Source organism: Myotis yumanensis, unplaced genomic scaffold (genome assembly GCF_028538775.1).
Source record: "Myotis yumanensis isolate MYYU_CA2020_CCGP unplaced genomic scaffold, mMyoYum1.0.hap1 SCAF_11, whole genome shotgun sequence".
Taxonomy (NCBI): domain Eukaryota; kingdom Metazoa; phylum Chordata; class Mammalia; order Chiroptera; family Vespertilionidae; genus Myotis; species Myotis yumanensis.
This window is the reverse complement of record NW_027223762.1, coordinates 29,458,532-29,472,984: the sequence shown is the minus strand read 5'-3', so window position 1 is coordinate 29,472,984 and position 14,453 is coordinate 29,458,532. Positions and strand designations below refer to the sequence as shown.

The 14,453-nt window shown below is 44.5% G+C and overlaps 1 protein-coding gene across 2 annotated transcripts; it reads right to left on the bottom strand.

The window, feature by feature from the left end:
* Positions 1-307: 307 nt before the first annotated feature.
* WDR45 (WD repeat domain 45) lies at positions 308-14,205 on the bottom strand. Of its 2 annotated transcripts, none has more exons than XM_070429219.1 (3): positions 14,037-14,205; positions 4,813-4,880; positions 308-1,774 (listed from the first exon to the last, which is right to left on the bottom strand). In XM_070429219.1, exon 3 carries the CDS (start codon positions 1,755-1,757, stop codon positions 675-677), a length of 1,083 nt encoding a protein of 360 aa, XP_070285320.1. In that variant the 5' UTR covers positions 1,758-1,774; positions 4,813-4,880; positions 14,037-14,205; the 3' UTR covers positions 308-674. The 2 variants fall into 2 exon arrangements, with proteins under 2 accessions (XP_070285320.1, XP_070285321.1); XM_070429220.1 differs by having other exon boundaries at positions 4,818-4,880.
* Positions 14,206-14,453: the final 248 nt, after the last annotated feature.

Sequence of the window (14,453 nt, the reverse complement as noted above, 5' to 3'; positions counted from 1 at the left end):
TTTCTGTAAGATAGGGAATGTAAACTGGACCTTGAAAGATGGGCTGGTTTTTTGTTTTGTTTTGTTTTGTTTTCTATTGATTTCAGAGAGGAAGGGAGAGGGAGCGAGAGATAGAACCACCAATGATGACAGAATCATTGATTGGCTGCCTCCTGCATGCTCCACACTGGGGGTCGAGCCAGCAACCTGGGCATATGCCCTGACCTGGAATCGAACCATGACCTAGTTCTTAGGTCTTCACTCAACCAACTAAGCCACGCTGGCCGAGCTGGGCTGGGTTGTTTTTTTTGTTTGTTTGTTTTTGGGGTTTTTTTTTTACTATTAATTTTTATTCAAATTCGTCATATCAGAGATTGGCTCTTCCTGGGAAAATTTTTTTATCCCCCACAGGTTGGATTAGGGCACTTCCTCTGGGTCCCTAGTACTCTTCTCCAGGTTGGGAGCCCCAGGGCATCTGCTGCCCCTCTGGGTCCCTGGCCTGGCCCTGTGGGCACACAGTCCTTAAGGACACAAGAAGTACTTGGGAGAAATGAGCTGTTTAGGCATTGCTCTGAGGAGTGGAAAGTGTGCACCTGCCCCATTAGTGCTTGCTGGCTGGTGGCTTTCAGCACTCCCACTCCCATAAATGCTTTGCACTTTGCCACTGCAGGTCCCTAGCACAACCCACGGGGCCCTTAAAAGTCATCATCATCACAGATGTCAAGGTACACATCGAAAGCCTCTCTGTTGCAGTTTCCATCAGGAGTGAAGACATATTTGTGGAAGGTCCCATCTACACAGATGGCGATGACAGAGTTGACATTCTTGGAAGTGTTGCGACCGAAGGCGCAGATGCAGGCCGACTCAGCAGGCACCGTGAAACTCGCCAGGCTCCACTGAGAGTCCACATATTGTCCAATCATAGCCCCGACTTTGCCCACTCGAGCTAGCGCAGAGCGGCGGTTGAGGCGGGTGTCCTTGAGGGCAAAGATATGGACCGTGCCCTTATCACTGGAAGCGCACAGGAAGGAAGAGTCATGGCTGAAGTTGATGCAGTACAGGGTGGCAGGATCAGTGCCTCGGCGTAGTTCCACCAGTTTTTCCTTGGACTGTGTGTCAAAAAGGCGAATAAGGGTGCCCTTCTGGGAGGCCGAGGCCACTACGGTGCCTGGCTGGTTCAGGGACACACAGGCCACGTCGCTCTGATGTGCGTTGATGGTAAATGGCGCAGATGAAGTGCCTGGCTTTGTGCTTGCCAGGTCCACAAGTTGCAGACTCCCGCACTTGTGTCCTGGGAACACTAGCAGCTGTTTCTCCAGGCTGGGGCAGAGGTCACAGAGCCCCTTTGGGTTGTCCCAGGTGTCGAACTCAAACAGCTTCCGGGGACTGTCAGGGAAGGAGTACACATAGACGCGGTTCCTCAGCACAATCACAATTTTGTCATGGCGCACGCGCACAGCCAGCACTGCCTTGGTGAAGGTGAACTCCAGCACCAGCTTGTCCTTGGAGTCCTTGCCCTCCCGGGCATCATCCCAGATCAGCACTGAGATCTCTGAGAACTTGGGACTGCTACCACCACCCACCAGGGCCAGCAGGTTGGAGCGGTACAGCATTTCCACCAGGCCCATGCTGCCCACCTGCTCATGGTCCAGGTGCCCCTTCTCCATCAATGGTTCCACGTTGTAGATGTGTACACCTGTCTCCATGGCACAGCAAAAGCAGCTTTGGTCTTGGTTGAAACGCAGGCTGGTCACCCTTCGAAGTGGTTGCTGAGTCATGATTCAGGACTGCTTCCCTGGATACAAAAGGGGATAGGCTGGGCTGGGTTTTTGACAGGTAGATAGGGAAAATGATGTGACAAGTACAGTAGGAAGCATTGTGTGAGCAACAAAAAATATGTAAATATAAATGAAATGTTGAAGTAGGTTCCACATGGATTGACCAGAGAGAACACAAAGTTAGATAAAAACAGAACAGTAAGGTGGGGCCAGTCTTATGTTAGCCTTGAGTACCAGGTTAGAGTGTCTGGGCATTATTTTGTGGATTGTTTTAAAAGGGAGACACTGAATAAATATGTTTGAGCAAAGGACTGACAGGATAAAGTGATCATTTAGGAGATTAAAAGATCTCCTATAAAGGCCAGAAGGAGAAGAGTTAGGAGACTGTCTCCAACAATCCATAATCTGAACGTGTGAGCTGCAGAACTGAACTGCTTGAGGAGCGTGACATCAGCAACAGTGGCAGAGCTGATGTAGCAGGCGTGAGGACGCGTGGCTTGGATGGCCCTTCAGCCTGAAGAATGTGGTTAGCTAATAGCAGCCTCCGGCCCAGCACCTTCGGGTCCTACCACAGCAGCATTCAAGCTGCGGTCACCATCTTCCCGGGAAGCCTGCCTGTCACTGAGCATGGCAATGCGACTCGGGTCTGGCCATTTCTGGCCAGTGCAGGACTTCTCTACCAGGCAGCCTTTGCCCCGGAGCTTCCCACTGGCTCCGACTTTCCTAGATCTCCATCAGGGTCTGAGGCTCTCCCTGTCCAATCCCGTTTCCTCCCTTTTCTCCCACAGGTGGCAGGTCAGCATGGGGGTCTGTAGAGCTGCCCTAATTAATCCTCCTTCCTCCCCCTTCACCTCTTATAGGTGTCCTACCACACTCTCCAACTACTTGGGGGCGGGGGGGACTTTGGAAATATGAAAAGTTACACATTATTCAAGTAAAAATTAAACTCATAGCCTGAATTAAATGTGTCTAATAAAGGCATTTCTAATTTTATTTCATGGACCAGAAAACTAAGAAATGTGGTAATAGTGATTTTTGGATTGAGAACAACACCAAGGTCACACTGCAGATTTGAATGAGATTTCTGCATTCTGAAATCTTTTCTCTGATTTAACTTGAGATTAAGTACAAGACGAAAGTTCTATTTGACATTTTTTTAATTTAGAGAAACCAATTTAAAGAGAACGTTTTCATCTCACAACTGAAAGTAATAATGGGATAAGTGGGAGGAGCCAAGCAGTTTTCTGAGACAAGTACTGCAGCTGGGGTTCAGCAAATACGAGAGGCAGTAGACACAAGAACTACGTCCTTCAGAGAGCAAAGATCCCTGGACCTTCTTTGAAATATACTTTATGTCTGTGTTCATGAGGCACTTCTGCGAAAATGGAAAGATGCTCCCCTGTCATGGCAGGGTTGAAAAAATAGATATGAATGTAAAAAGAATTTAACGGAAACGCTAGATGACAGACTAACACTATCAGCTAAACATAACCACTCTTCCTGTTTTGTTTGGTGGGGGAAGTTAGAGTGCAATGTTAGAGTATGTTCTGTGTGTGCGTTAGGCTGGGGGAGAGTAATTGGCCACTGAGTTTCAGTTGTTCAGGGGTAAGAGTAACGTGGGAATGAAATTGTTACACTGAAGTAGCTTTGAGCTAATATGTAACTATTTGGTTAAATGCCTAATCATTTCATTCCTATTTTTAACTGCTACCCAATACAACAGTTTCCTTGAAACATTTCAATAATATAAATTCAAATTGTTGCTCTCAGTCCTTAACCCCTGCCTAGCATGACCTCTCCCCTGCCAGTTTTCTATTTTACACATTTGCTATCACAAATTATTTTCCTCCTTATTCTACAAATTCCCAATTTTCTACTTTTTCCTCACACCTTTCATATCTTTTTCACAACCCTCTACTCTCAACTGAGGACACTGCCTCTTACTTCCCTGATGAAACAGAAGCCATCACAAGTTGCTCCTCATCCCATTCCCAAATCTATAATTCCATCTGCATCTGTACATTTTTTTCCTTCTTCCCTCCCTTTCAATGAAGGGAGCGTCTCTTCTCCCATAACTTTACTCCTGCTCTGAATCCAATTCCTCTTCCTCCATGTCATTATCTCTCCCTTCCGAATAAATCATTCTTTTTTATTTTTAATATATTTTTATTGATTTCAGAGAGGAAAGGAGAGGGAGAGATAGAAACATCAATGATGGGAGAGGATCATGGATCCATTGCTTCCTGCATGCCCCACAGTGGGGATTGAGCCTGCAACCTGGGCATGTGCCCTAACTGGGAATCAAACCATGATTTCCTGTTTCATAGGTCAACGCTTAAACATTGAGCCACACCAGCTGGGCTAATAAATTATTTTGATCCCAAACAAACACGTGTTAGTATTTCTCATCTATTAAAAAAAAAGTTTTCTTGAGTTATAATATCTTTAAGCTACATTCTCTTCTTTTGCTTCCTCTCATAGAAAACTTCTTGAAATATCCTCTCTATACATGCTCTATACTCCCTCACCAAGTCACATTTTTTTAAAAAATCCTCACTGGAAGATATGTTTTTACTGATTTTAGAAAGAGGGGAATGGGGGGGGGGGGAGGGAGGGAGGGAGCGGGAGGGGGAGAGAGAGAGAGAGAGAAAAGTGTATGAGAGAAACTTCAATCCATTGCCTCCCGTATGAGTCCCCACTGGGTATGGAACCTGCAACCTAGGCATGTGCCCTGACTGGGAATCGAACCAGCAACATTTAGGTGCATGGGATGTTGCTCCAGCCAACTGAGCTACACCAGTTAGGGCACTAAGTCACTCTTGAATCCTCCCCAACCAGTTTCCTTATCCTGCCATACATCTGAAATTGTGCCTGCCAAGGTCAACAATGATCTCTACAGGGTAAGGCAAAAGTAAGTTTACAGTTGTGAGTATGCAAAACAGTTTATTCTTTTAATTATTTATTAATTATTTTATTATTTTCCATATGAACAACTGTAAATCTCCTTTTGCCCCAACCTGTATAGTCCCAATCCATTGGCCACTGTGGTCCTTACCTTACTTGATTCTTCAGCAGCATCTCTCTCCCTGGACACGCTCTCCACTCAGCGTCCGTGCTGCCACTCTGCGCAGAATAGTGAAGACAGCAGGCCTGAGAGGGTTATCCTTCCAAGGAGCTTACAACACTGGCCCTGAGCTAGCATTTGGGAACTTGATTTTCAGCAGTGTTCCCATGGTTCCCTAATAGAACGATGGCTCACTGTGCCTAGCTAGACTATATAAACAGTGTGGTTTATGCTGAACACCTGCTTTCCTTCTGGGAACCTGGACTTCTGCAGGCAGAGGGTGCCTACAAGATCAGACCCAGTAAACAATCTTGGGCGCCGTATCTCTGATGGGCTGCCCTCAGTAGAAACATCACAAACATGTTGCTGGGCATTTTCATTTCTGGGGGAAGAGCATGCTCTGCGTGGCCCCTCATGGGAGGAAGAGGACATAAGGAAGCTGCCCGGGATTCCTCCAGACTCCAGTACTGTTTTCCCCTCTAGCCCAGAGCTGTGTGCTTACTACATCACTGTGATCGATCTTAGCTGGGAGTACAATTACATGCTGATTCCAGTGAGCCTCGGAGAGAATATCCATATCCGAACAGAGAGCACTAACCTGCCCTGGTTTTCCTTTTCTCTTGCTCCTTTGTTGGTTTGTCCTGCTCTGTCCCACTTGGAGGCCTCAAGGTTTTACTGTCTTCTCTTCTCTATCCTCTTTTTCAGGTGATCTAATTTAGACCCTTAACATTAAATATAATATCATCTATATGCTGACAACTTCCAAATTTATATTTCCACTAACTCTAGACACTGAAATCCAAATGCCTACTGGTACTTGAATCTTCACTTAGGATCTTGTACTGCGGTTGTTTGTTTGTCTCTTTGTTTGGTAAGATTTTTCCGTTTATGTTCAAAAAGGATTAGTCTAAAATTTCCTCACTCCATTTTGGGGTCAAGTTTGAATTAGTGCTAGTTCCTAACTGCAAACTGCCAAGGCATATTTTTAACCTTCGTCACTTACCTCTAAAGCACCTCACTGTTCACCACTGGCTCTCTCTTCAATGTACTGGCTATTTTTGTTATGACAATGACAATGACGTCCAGAGTTATCTTTGTAAATGACAAGGCTCCTCCTGTGATGCCCCTGCTCAGTGCTTACGGGATAAACCGCAAACACCTGGGGAAGGCATGCACGACTAGTTGGAATCTGGTCTCAGCTTTCCTTGTCTCTTCTCTTGCCATTATCCACACTTTCTGTGCTCCCACCACACAGTAGTCATGGCTACCTAGCCTACCCAGGCCTGCTGAGAACGCCAGGGCTTTCTACATACTGATGCCTCTGCCTGGGGAATATGTATCCACCTGACTTCAGGACCCTAATGACACTGCTCAGCTTCCCCCAGATGTCTGGTGACTGCCCAGAGCACTGTATTCATATCACTGAAATAGCTCTGGGAATAAAAATCTAAAATTCTTAACCCAATTTACAAGGCACTGTATGATTTAACTCTGTTTACCTTCTCAGCCTTATCTCCCCCTCTCCCCTCCCTCCCTGAGCACACAGATCTTTTCAGGGCTTCTCAAACGAGCCAAGTTCTCCCGCCACGTCAAACCCCCCCTCGTACTGTTTTCCTAGCTGGATCGTTTCTAATTCTCCTTCTGAACCCTTCATTCACCACATGCTACTTCCTCAAAAAAGTCTTTCTAGGCCCCCCTGTTCTACACAGTCAAAGCCCTCTTCTTCCTATTAAAGGGTTTGATGAAATTAGAGTTAAACACCTGTAGGATGAGTTGTTTGGTGTCTGCCCGCTCCACTAGACAGAGAGCTCCAGGATACCAGGAATTAGACCAGAATGGATCTTTTAGGAAAAGAAATATTTTATGTTAAATTTTAAATTGTGCGTATTTTTAGCATACAAATCTCTTCTCACCTGAACCTGTCTATATTTTGTTTACACACCCATAGAAAGCTTTGTGTGAATGGTTTGTGGTATGAAAATTGTTAAAGTAAGGGGGGGAATGCCAGCTCCATGTTTAGATGAAAGCATTACTAAAACAGGGACAACAGAAGCCTCATGGTAAGATGATGACTCAACAGAACTAGTTTAGCAGAAGCTGAAGTTTAGAGCTGAGAGTGACTATCGAAACATAAGCCCCCATCCTCCAAAATTAACAGAACTATTGGGTGAGGCGTTAAGTATTTCCATCTGTGTAAGGGAGTTTGAATTAGAGTCAGTCCTCAGTTAATGTCATCAACAGGTTGTGCCTTTAAGCGAACCAATACGAAAAAACACACAATTTCACCATAGGCTAACTGATATAAACAAGAGTTAAGTTCCCATGTTATCTTATCAACATTATAACTAAAGGACATTGAGGACCTGCAGTAGTTTCATCTAGAGATCTTAAGAAGATTCCAACTGACATCTGTTACAGTTTTATCTGTTCACTTGTCTGTCAGTCCACTAGACAGTGAACTCCTTATGGACAAGCACTGTGTCATTCATTTTATGATCTCACACTTGGCACTCAGAAGGCAGTCAATACATGTTTACAGAATTCATGGATATATATTTCATGGTGGAGAACTAGGGATTTGATATTTTACAGACCCTTCTTGTGGGTCTGTAAATTAATATATACAGACTGTGGAGAATTAGGGATTTAACAACAGACCAGGTACAGATGAACAAAAAATTCTCAGAACCAGAAACAGGTCTGATAAAGTTATTGAGAATGAGGTAGAGCAACAAAGATTTGAGAAGTGTAAGAAATGATGGAGATCAGAATGCAAAGGTACAGATATCTAATAGGAAGTCTATAAGGAGAGAAGAAAAAAAGTTGTGAAAATAGATGAAGATTTTGTAGACTAATAAAGGATTTGAATCTTTTAAGAAACACAAATCCCTTGCAAGATTAATAAGAAGAAGCCCACATGAAGTTACACTGTAGTGAAATGGCAAAACGCCTAACAAAAAGAAAAACTGTAAAATAATAAGAGAAAAATCCATTCCTTTAGCTATGAAATCTTCCTTGTTAAAAACTGAACTCCATATTTGAACTTTAGCGCAAATGAAGTGAAGTGGATAGTATGACTGGATAAAAAGTATTTTTGGATGACATATTCAAAACTTAAAAATCATACAGGGACTAGAAAAAGTCCTCATTTCTCAGGTCCAATATTCTGGTGTCTTTTAATAACTGTAACAGCAAGAGTTTGGATATTTGATTATACTAGAATGACTCATTTTTAAAGATTATGCTCTGGCAACAGAGATTCATTCACTTGCCAATATATCCCCAGGCCTAAATACATCACATATAGAAAAAAAGCAAGGCAGGAGAAGGCATGAAACTAACAACCTATTCTTTTGTTCACTGTTAAGAAGTGAATTATCAAGTAGTGGGCCAGTAAGTACATCAAAGATAAATATTTGATTGATAACTATCCCTGCCAATTCCTCCACCAATATTTTCCATGCAGGAATATTGTATGTTCTGGGTCTTCTAAGAAGGGTGATTACAGTCGGCTCCTTCAGGGGTCCGATAAGAAGCCAATGTCTCCCTCAGGGTCTGAGTGAAAGAGTCATGGGCTGTTATTGTTGGCAGAGTATTCTGAGCTCTACGAGATACAAAACGCTTGGAAGTTGGTCTGGGGAGAAAACTGACCTCAGATTTTGGATTTTTGTCTTCAGGGATGAGAAGACTACATCACCCAGAGAAATTTAAGGTCTCCCAACCTTCTCACTTCAAGGGGTTTCAATAGTATTTTCTATTAAACTTCACAAGAATAATAGAGAGAGACTTCATCTCTTTTGCTCCAATAATTCTTTTTTTTAATATATTTTTATTGATTTCAGAGAGGAAGGAAGAGGAAGAGATGGAAACATCAATGAGAGAGAATCATTGATCAGCTCTCTCATTGAACATCAATGAGAGAGAATCATTGATCATTTGCTTTTTCACCTCCATGTGAATTGCCTTCTCCTTTGAAGCCTCAAACCACAAGCCCAACACCCCCTGAACCCCATCTCCCCACCCCTACTCCAGAATGGCATATAAACCTCAACTGCCCAATTTGTCATGCCCCCTACTGGGGATCGAGCCCACAACCTGGGCATGTGCTCTGACCTGGAATCGAACCATGACCTCTCAGTTCATAGGTCGATGCTTAACCATTAAGCCACACCAGCTGGGCTCCAAGAATTCTTTATTCTTTGCCAGTACAGACATCCAATCCCAGGAAACTTGGCATCACCTGGAACTGCTTCTTTGAAATAGTAAATCCAAACATTCCTGTTCCTCCAGATTCCATGCTCAGGCTAATCCTTGTACTGCATCAGGATCTGAATCCCTTGACTTCTACACTCTCTGCTTATTCTGCCCTTTTCTCTCTTCACTTTAACTTTGTGAGAAACAGTTTGCCACACAATACACTTTTTCGGTGTATTGATTTTTTAAGATCCAAAAGACTCCAGAAGAATCTTTGACCTTCCCCCCTAACTACCTAAAAAAATTTAGTAGAGGACTTGCTCCAGGAAGAGAGATATTATTATAGATAACTAAAGTTTAATCTGATTTAAGTGTGATAGGAAAGAACCTAGCCAAGTCCTTAATCAAAGTCCTCTCGGGGGTTCCCTTGTTAAAGATGGTCCAACAAACAGTTGTTTACCAAACATTTGCCTTTTCACCTCCATGTGAATTGCCTTCTCCTTTGAAGCCTCAAACCACAAGCCCAACCCCCCCTGAACCCCCTCCCCCTCTCCAGAATGGCATATAAACCTCAACTGCCCAATTTGTCTTTGGGTCCCACATTTTTAAGGAATCCCATAAGTACATACATAAAAATGTGGTCATTTTCTCCTGTTAATCTTTCTCATATCAACTTGATTATTAGACCAGCCAGAATAATTTAAAGGGGTAGAAAGATGTTAACCACTCTCTTTCAAATATTCTCAACTCAGTTATCTCTGTTTAGAGAATAAAATCCAATGAGGTCATGTAAGTAAAGCACTGGCTGAGAGAAGTGCTCAGCAAATAGTAACTAATACCACACCTTTACCACCACCAACAGACATAACATTCCCTTACGCCTTTGTCATTCTATCATACCAGCCTGTAGGTACACAGCCTGGGCTGCTAAACATTATTGGAGAAAATCACTATATTGTGCAGACAGATGATGGCGTATTATACTTCCAACCTTCAGTGTCAAGCAATTCTGTTTCTCTAATTCGTTTTCCGAATTTTGAGACTACTCTAAACCTCCCTCAATCTCCTCAAACCTCCTACCCATTCTCCTCCTCTTGCTTCACAGAAAACAAAATACAACAAAACAGCAATAACACCACCCTCCCCCTCCCCCCCCCCCAAAAAAAATCCAAAAACACAACACACCAAAAACAGGAACCATTGGAAAGAACGTCTCCAACTTTCAGCTACCAAATCTGCAAACCTTTCTGCATGTGCACCTCCCTTCCTTGCTTTTCTTCTCTGGCTCTGGAAGTAATCTGGATAACTGCTAAGGGCCAGACTCCACTGCCATTCTCTGTCATCTTCACTCACCTACCTTCAGCCTCTCTCTCAGGCTACTTCTAGTCAATATTTAAACATTTAAATATATCCCACCTTCAAAATTTCCTCCTTTCATTTCAGCTAGCTCCTTATCTCTCTCTTGTTCTTCTCAAAGTTTTTTTTAAAAATATTTTATTGATTTTTAGAGAGGAAGGGAGAGGGATTGAGATATAGAAACATCAATGAGAGAGAAACATCATCGATCCACTGCCTCCTGCACGTCCCTACTGAGGATCCAGCCCAAAACCCAGAATCAAACCAGTGACCTCTTGGTTCCTGGGTCAACAATCACCACTGAGAAACACCAGCCAGGCTCACTCAAAGTTTTTTCAAAACACAGTCCACATTTGCTGTCTCTATTTGTTTACTTCCATTTTTCCATCATTATTGTAATCTGGTTTCCATTCCTACACTCCGCTGAAACTATTCTTTTAAAAAAATAAATACATTTTTATTGATTTCAGAGAGGGAGAGGGAGAGCTAGAAACATCAATGATGAGAGAGAATCATTGATCAGCTGTCTCCTGCACTCAACTGGGGATTGAGCCCACAACCCGCGCATGTGCCCTGACCAGGAATTGAACAGTGACTTCTTCGTTCATAGATCAATGCTCAATCTCTGAGCTATACTGGCTGGGCTTAGCTGCTTTATCAGTAATTCCAAGGAACCCTCTCAGTTCTCATTCCATTTGACCCATCAGGACCTTTTGTGGGGTTAATCACTTCTTCCACCTGAAACACTGTTTACAGGAATGCCACTTTCCTAGACCTCCTCCTCCCTCTCCCACTGCTTCTTGAGCATTCTTTTTGGTCTCTCTCCTTTCTCTCTCTCAAACCCTGAGTTCTTCAGAGTTTGGTCAAGGACCCTATTCTTTTCATGCTGTTAAATTAATCAAACAAGGAGACATTAGACTGAGGTGGCACTAATGCTTTGGCAGCCTACGTAAGCAAACCAAAATCTAGGTGTGTCTCAAGGTTATGAAATCTAAATGCCAAGGACAATCACAAACAGCCCACTAGGCTTGAAGCCATAGCCAATCAAATAGTTTCCTTTATTGGCTTCAACACCATCTCTACTGTATAAGTCTTTCCCCTGGCTCATGTCAGTGGAGCACCCTTAATCAGTCCAGGTTTGGCACTGCCCAACTGGAATCAATGGTTGCTCAGATAGACCCTGGTGGGGTAGCTCAGTTGGTTAGAGCATTGTCCCAAACACTAAGGTTGTGGGTTCAATCCCTGGCGAGGGCACATATAAGAATCAACGAATGAATGAATACATAAATGGAGCAACACAACAAATCCATGTTTTTCTATCTCTCGCCCCTTCCTCTCTCTCTCTCTCAAATCAATTAATAAAAATGTTTAAAAATTGTTGCTCAAAATAAATTCTTCAAAATTTTAATTGGCTCAGTTTATCCTTTAACAATATTCTATATCTCATTCTTTCCAATCCATGTATATGCTAATCTATATCCCAGTTTAAATCACCTTCCTCATCCATTATGTCAAAATACTTAGCCATCTCGTAGGCATTCTGCCTCCAAAGCTGTTTCTGCGGTGTCCTCTATCCCAGGGAAAGAACTCGGACATCATCCTGTCTCTTCCCTCTACCTCACTCTTACAAACAGCTATCAAGCCCAGGCCTTTCTACTTGCTGAAATGGCTCTCAAATCATTTCAACTGACATCCAGGCCATCGTGTCACATCTTAAGGGATCCTCCGGTACCCAACCTCGTCTGTTCTAAATCATTCTCATTCAAAGCAGAGTGATTGCTCAAAAAATGTAAATGACATCATACCACCCCTATGACTAAAATCTTGCAGACTTTCTTGTCGCCTGTAGGATAACACTCTAAAAAAATCCCTAACATTTCCTCCACGGTCTCAAATCTTGCAGTCAATCTTCAGCCACTCTGGACTTCTTTGAATTCCTAGAGTGAATGCATACTTAAGGCCACAGAGATGTCCCCTCAGGTGAAAGATACTTTTCCTAAACAACTCTGCATTTAACCCTTAAATTCAATATACACCGATTGGCCAGATTATTATGACCCCCTGATGTTTGTAGGCAAAGTAGCTATAATTTTGTGCTGAAGTTGCTAGAGGGCCAAACCATTATAAATAGGGAAGTAGGTTGTTTACCACGACAGAAGTGATTTTTTTCTGAAGATATGAGTAAACAACGCGATTTAACAGCCTTTGAATGTGGGATATATACGTGTGTGTATATATATGTGTGTGTGTGTGTGTATATATATGTGTATATATATACACACACACATACACACACTGAGTGGCCAGATTATTATGACCACCCCATCAGTACTTCATTGGGCCACCTTTTGCCTTCAATACTGCAACGATTCTTCTTGGCATTGACTCCACGAGATATTGAAAGATGATGTGAGGCATCTGACACCATGCCTGATGAATAGCACTGTCCAGTTCTGTGAGATTTGATGGTTGTGGAACCAGCTGCCTGATGGCTTCTTCATCCCACAAATGCTCAATTGGATTGAGGTCTGGTGATTGTGGGGCCACCTAAGCAAGGTAAAGTCTCCCTCATGTTCTTGAAACCACTCCTGCACATTACGAGCACCGTGGCATGGCGCATTGTCTTGTTGGAAGAAGCCATCTCAATTGGGATACGCCATCAACATGATAGATGAACTTGATCAGCAACGACACTTAGGTATGTTGTGCTATTCAGACGTTGTTCCACACAAATTAAAGGGCCCAAATCATGCCAGGAAAACATGCCCCAAACCATAACACTGCCCCCACCAGCTTGAAGGATTGTACTCATGCATGTAGGGTGCATGCTCTCATGCTGTTTATGCCAAATTCTCCCTCTGCCATCTGCATGATGCAACTGGAAACGTGCTTCATAGGACATGACTTTTTCCAATGCTGGACTGTCCAATCCTTGTGTTCCTGTGCAAACTGGAGACGTTTTATCTTGGTAACTGCAGGCAGCAAAGGTGTCCGAACAGGCCTTCGGCTTCCATATCCCATACGATGCTGTGTATGGCTAATTTGCCTACAAACGTCAGGTGGTCATAATAATCTGGCCACTCAGTATGAGTGTGTATATATATATATATATCCCACGTTCAAAGGCTGTTAAATCGAGTTGTTTACCCATATCTTCAGAAAAAAAGTCACTTCTACTGTCGTGGTAAACTACCTGCTTCCCAATTCATAATGGTCTGGCCCTCTAGCAACTTCAGCACAAAATTATAGCTAATTTGCCTACAAACGTCAGGTGGTCATAATCATCTGGCCACTCAGTGTATGTATTCGCTCTAGTAACGGACCTGACACTCCCAAATCCCCCCCCCCCACCCCCGCCCCAAGTGTGAACACCTCTTTAGGTGTTCCCGAGGCATCCGTACTTATCTAGCAATTACGAGTGTTGTGTTGTAATTGCTTATTCCCTAGGGCCTAGGGCTAGGCTATGGCTCTGCCCGGCTAAAGCCCTGGAGGGCACACACCTGGAGCTCTTTAGTTCCATCCTAAAGGTCAAAAAGAAGCGCCTGGCACACCCACAGTCCAACGCCTGTCTGCTGAATGAGTAACTAGTCCCTTCTTTGGAATGAGGGGGGTGAAGAGGAGGGCTTCCAGGGGTCAGAGTAAAAACAGAAAAACAAAAAACACACCTACGAGGATCACGTGGGTGACCGCGGCTCCGGGGAGGCGGCCGCGGGAGGGAGCGCGCAGCCCCGGCCCGACAGGACAATGGCTTGGAACTCGGCCTCGTGTTTCCGGCGGGACGGCCGGGCGCTCGGCCGCTGAAGCCCGAGGGAGGGGGGCTCCGAGCCGGGCCCACGGGAGGAAGGCGCGGCCCCCCGGCTCCCGCCCAGCCGCCACCGCCCCCTCCGACGCCGTCGCCCCGCCCCGGAAGTGACTTGCGGCCCGTCCGGAACCTCCGGGCCGGCGGCTGCAGCGTCACCAGCCGAGCCGCTGCGGGCGGAGCAGAGCGGCCGCTGCCGCCGCCAACGAACCGGGAGCGCGCGGGGCCAGCAGCGCGCCGTCCGGGGGAGGGGGCCCAGCGGTCGGGCCGAGGGCGACGACGC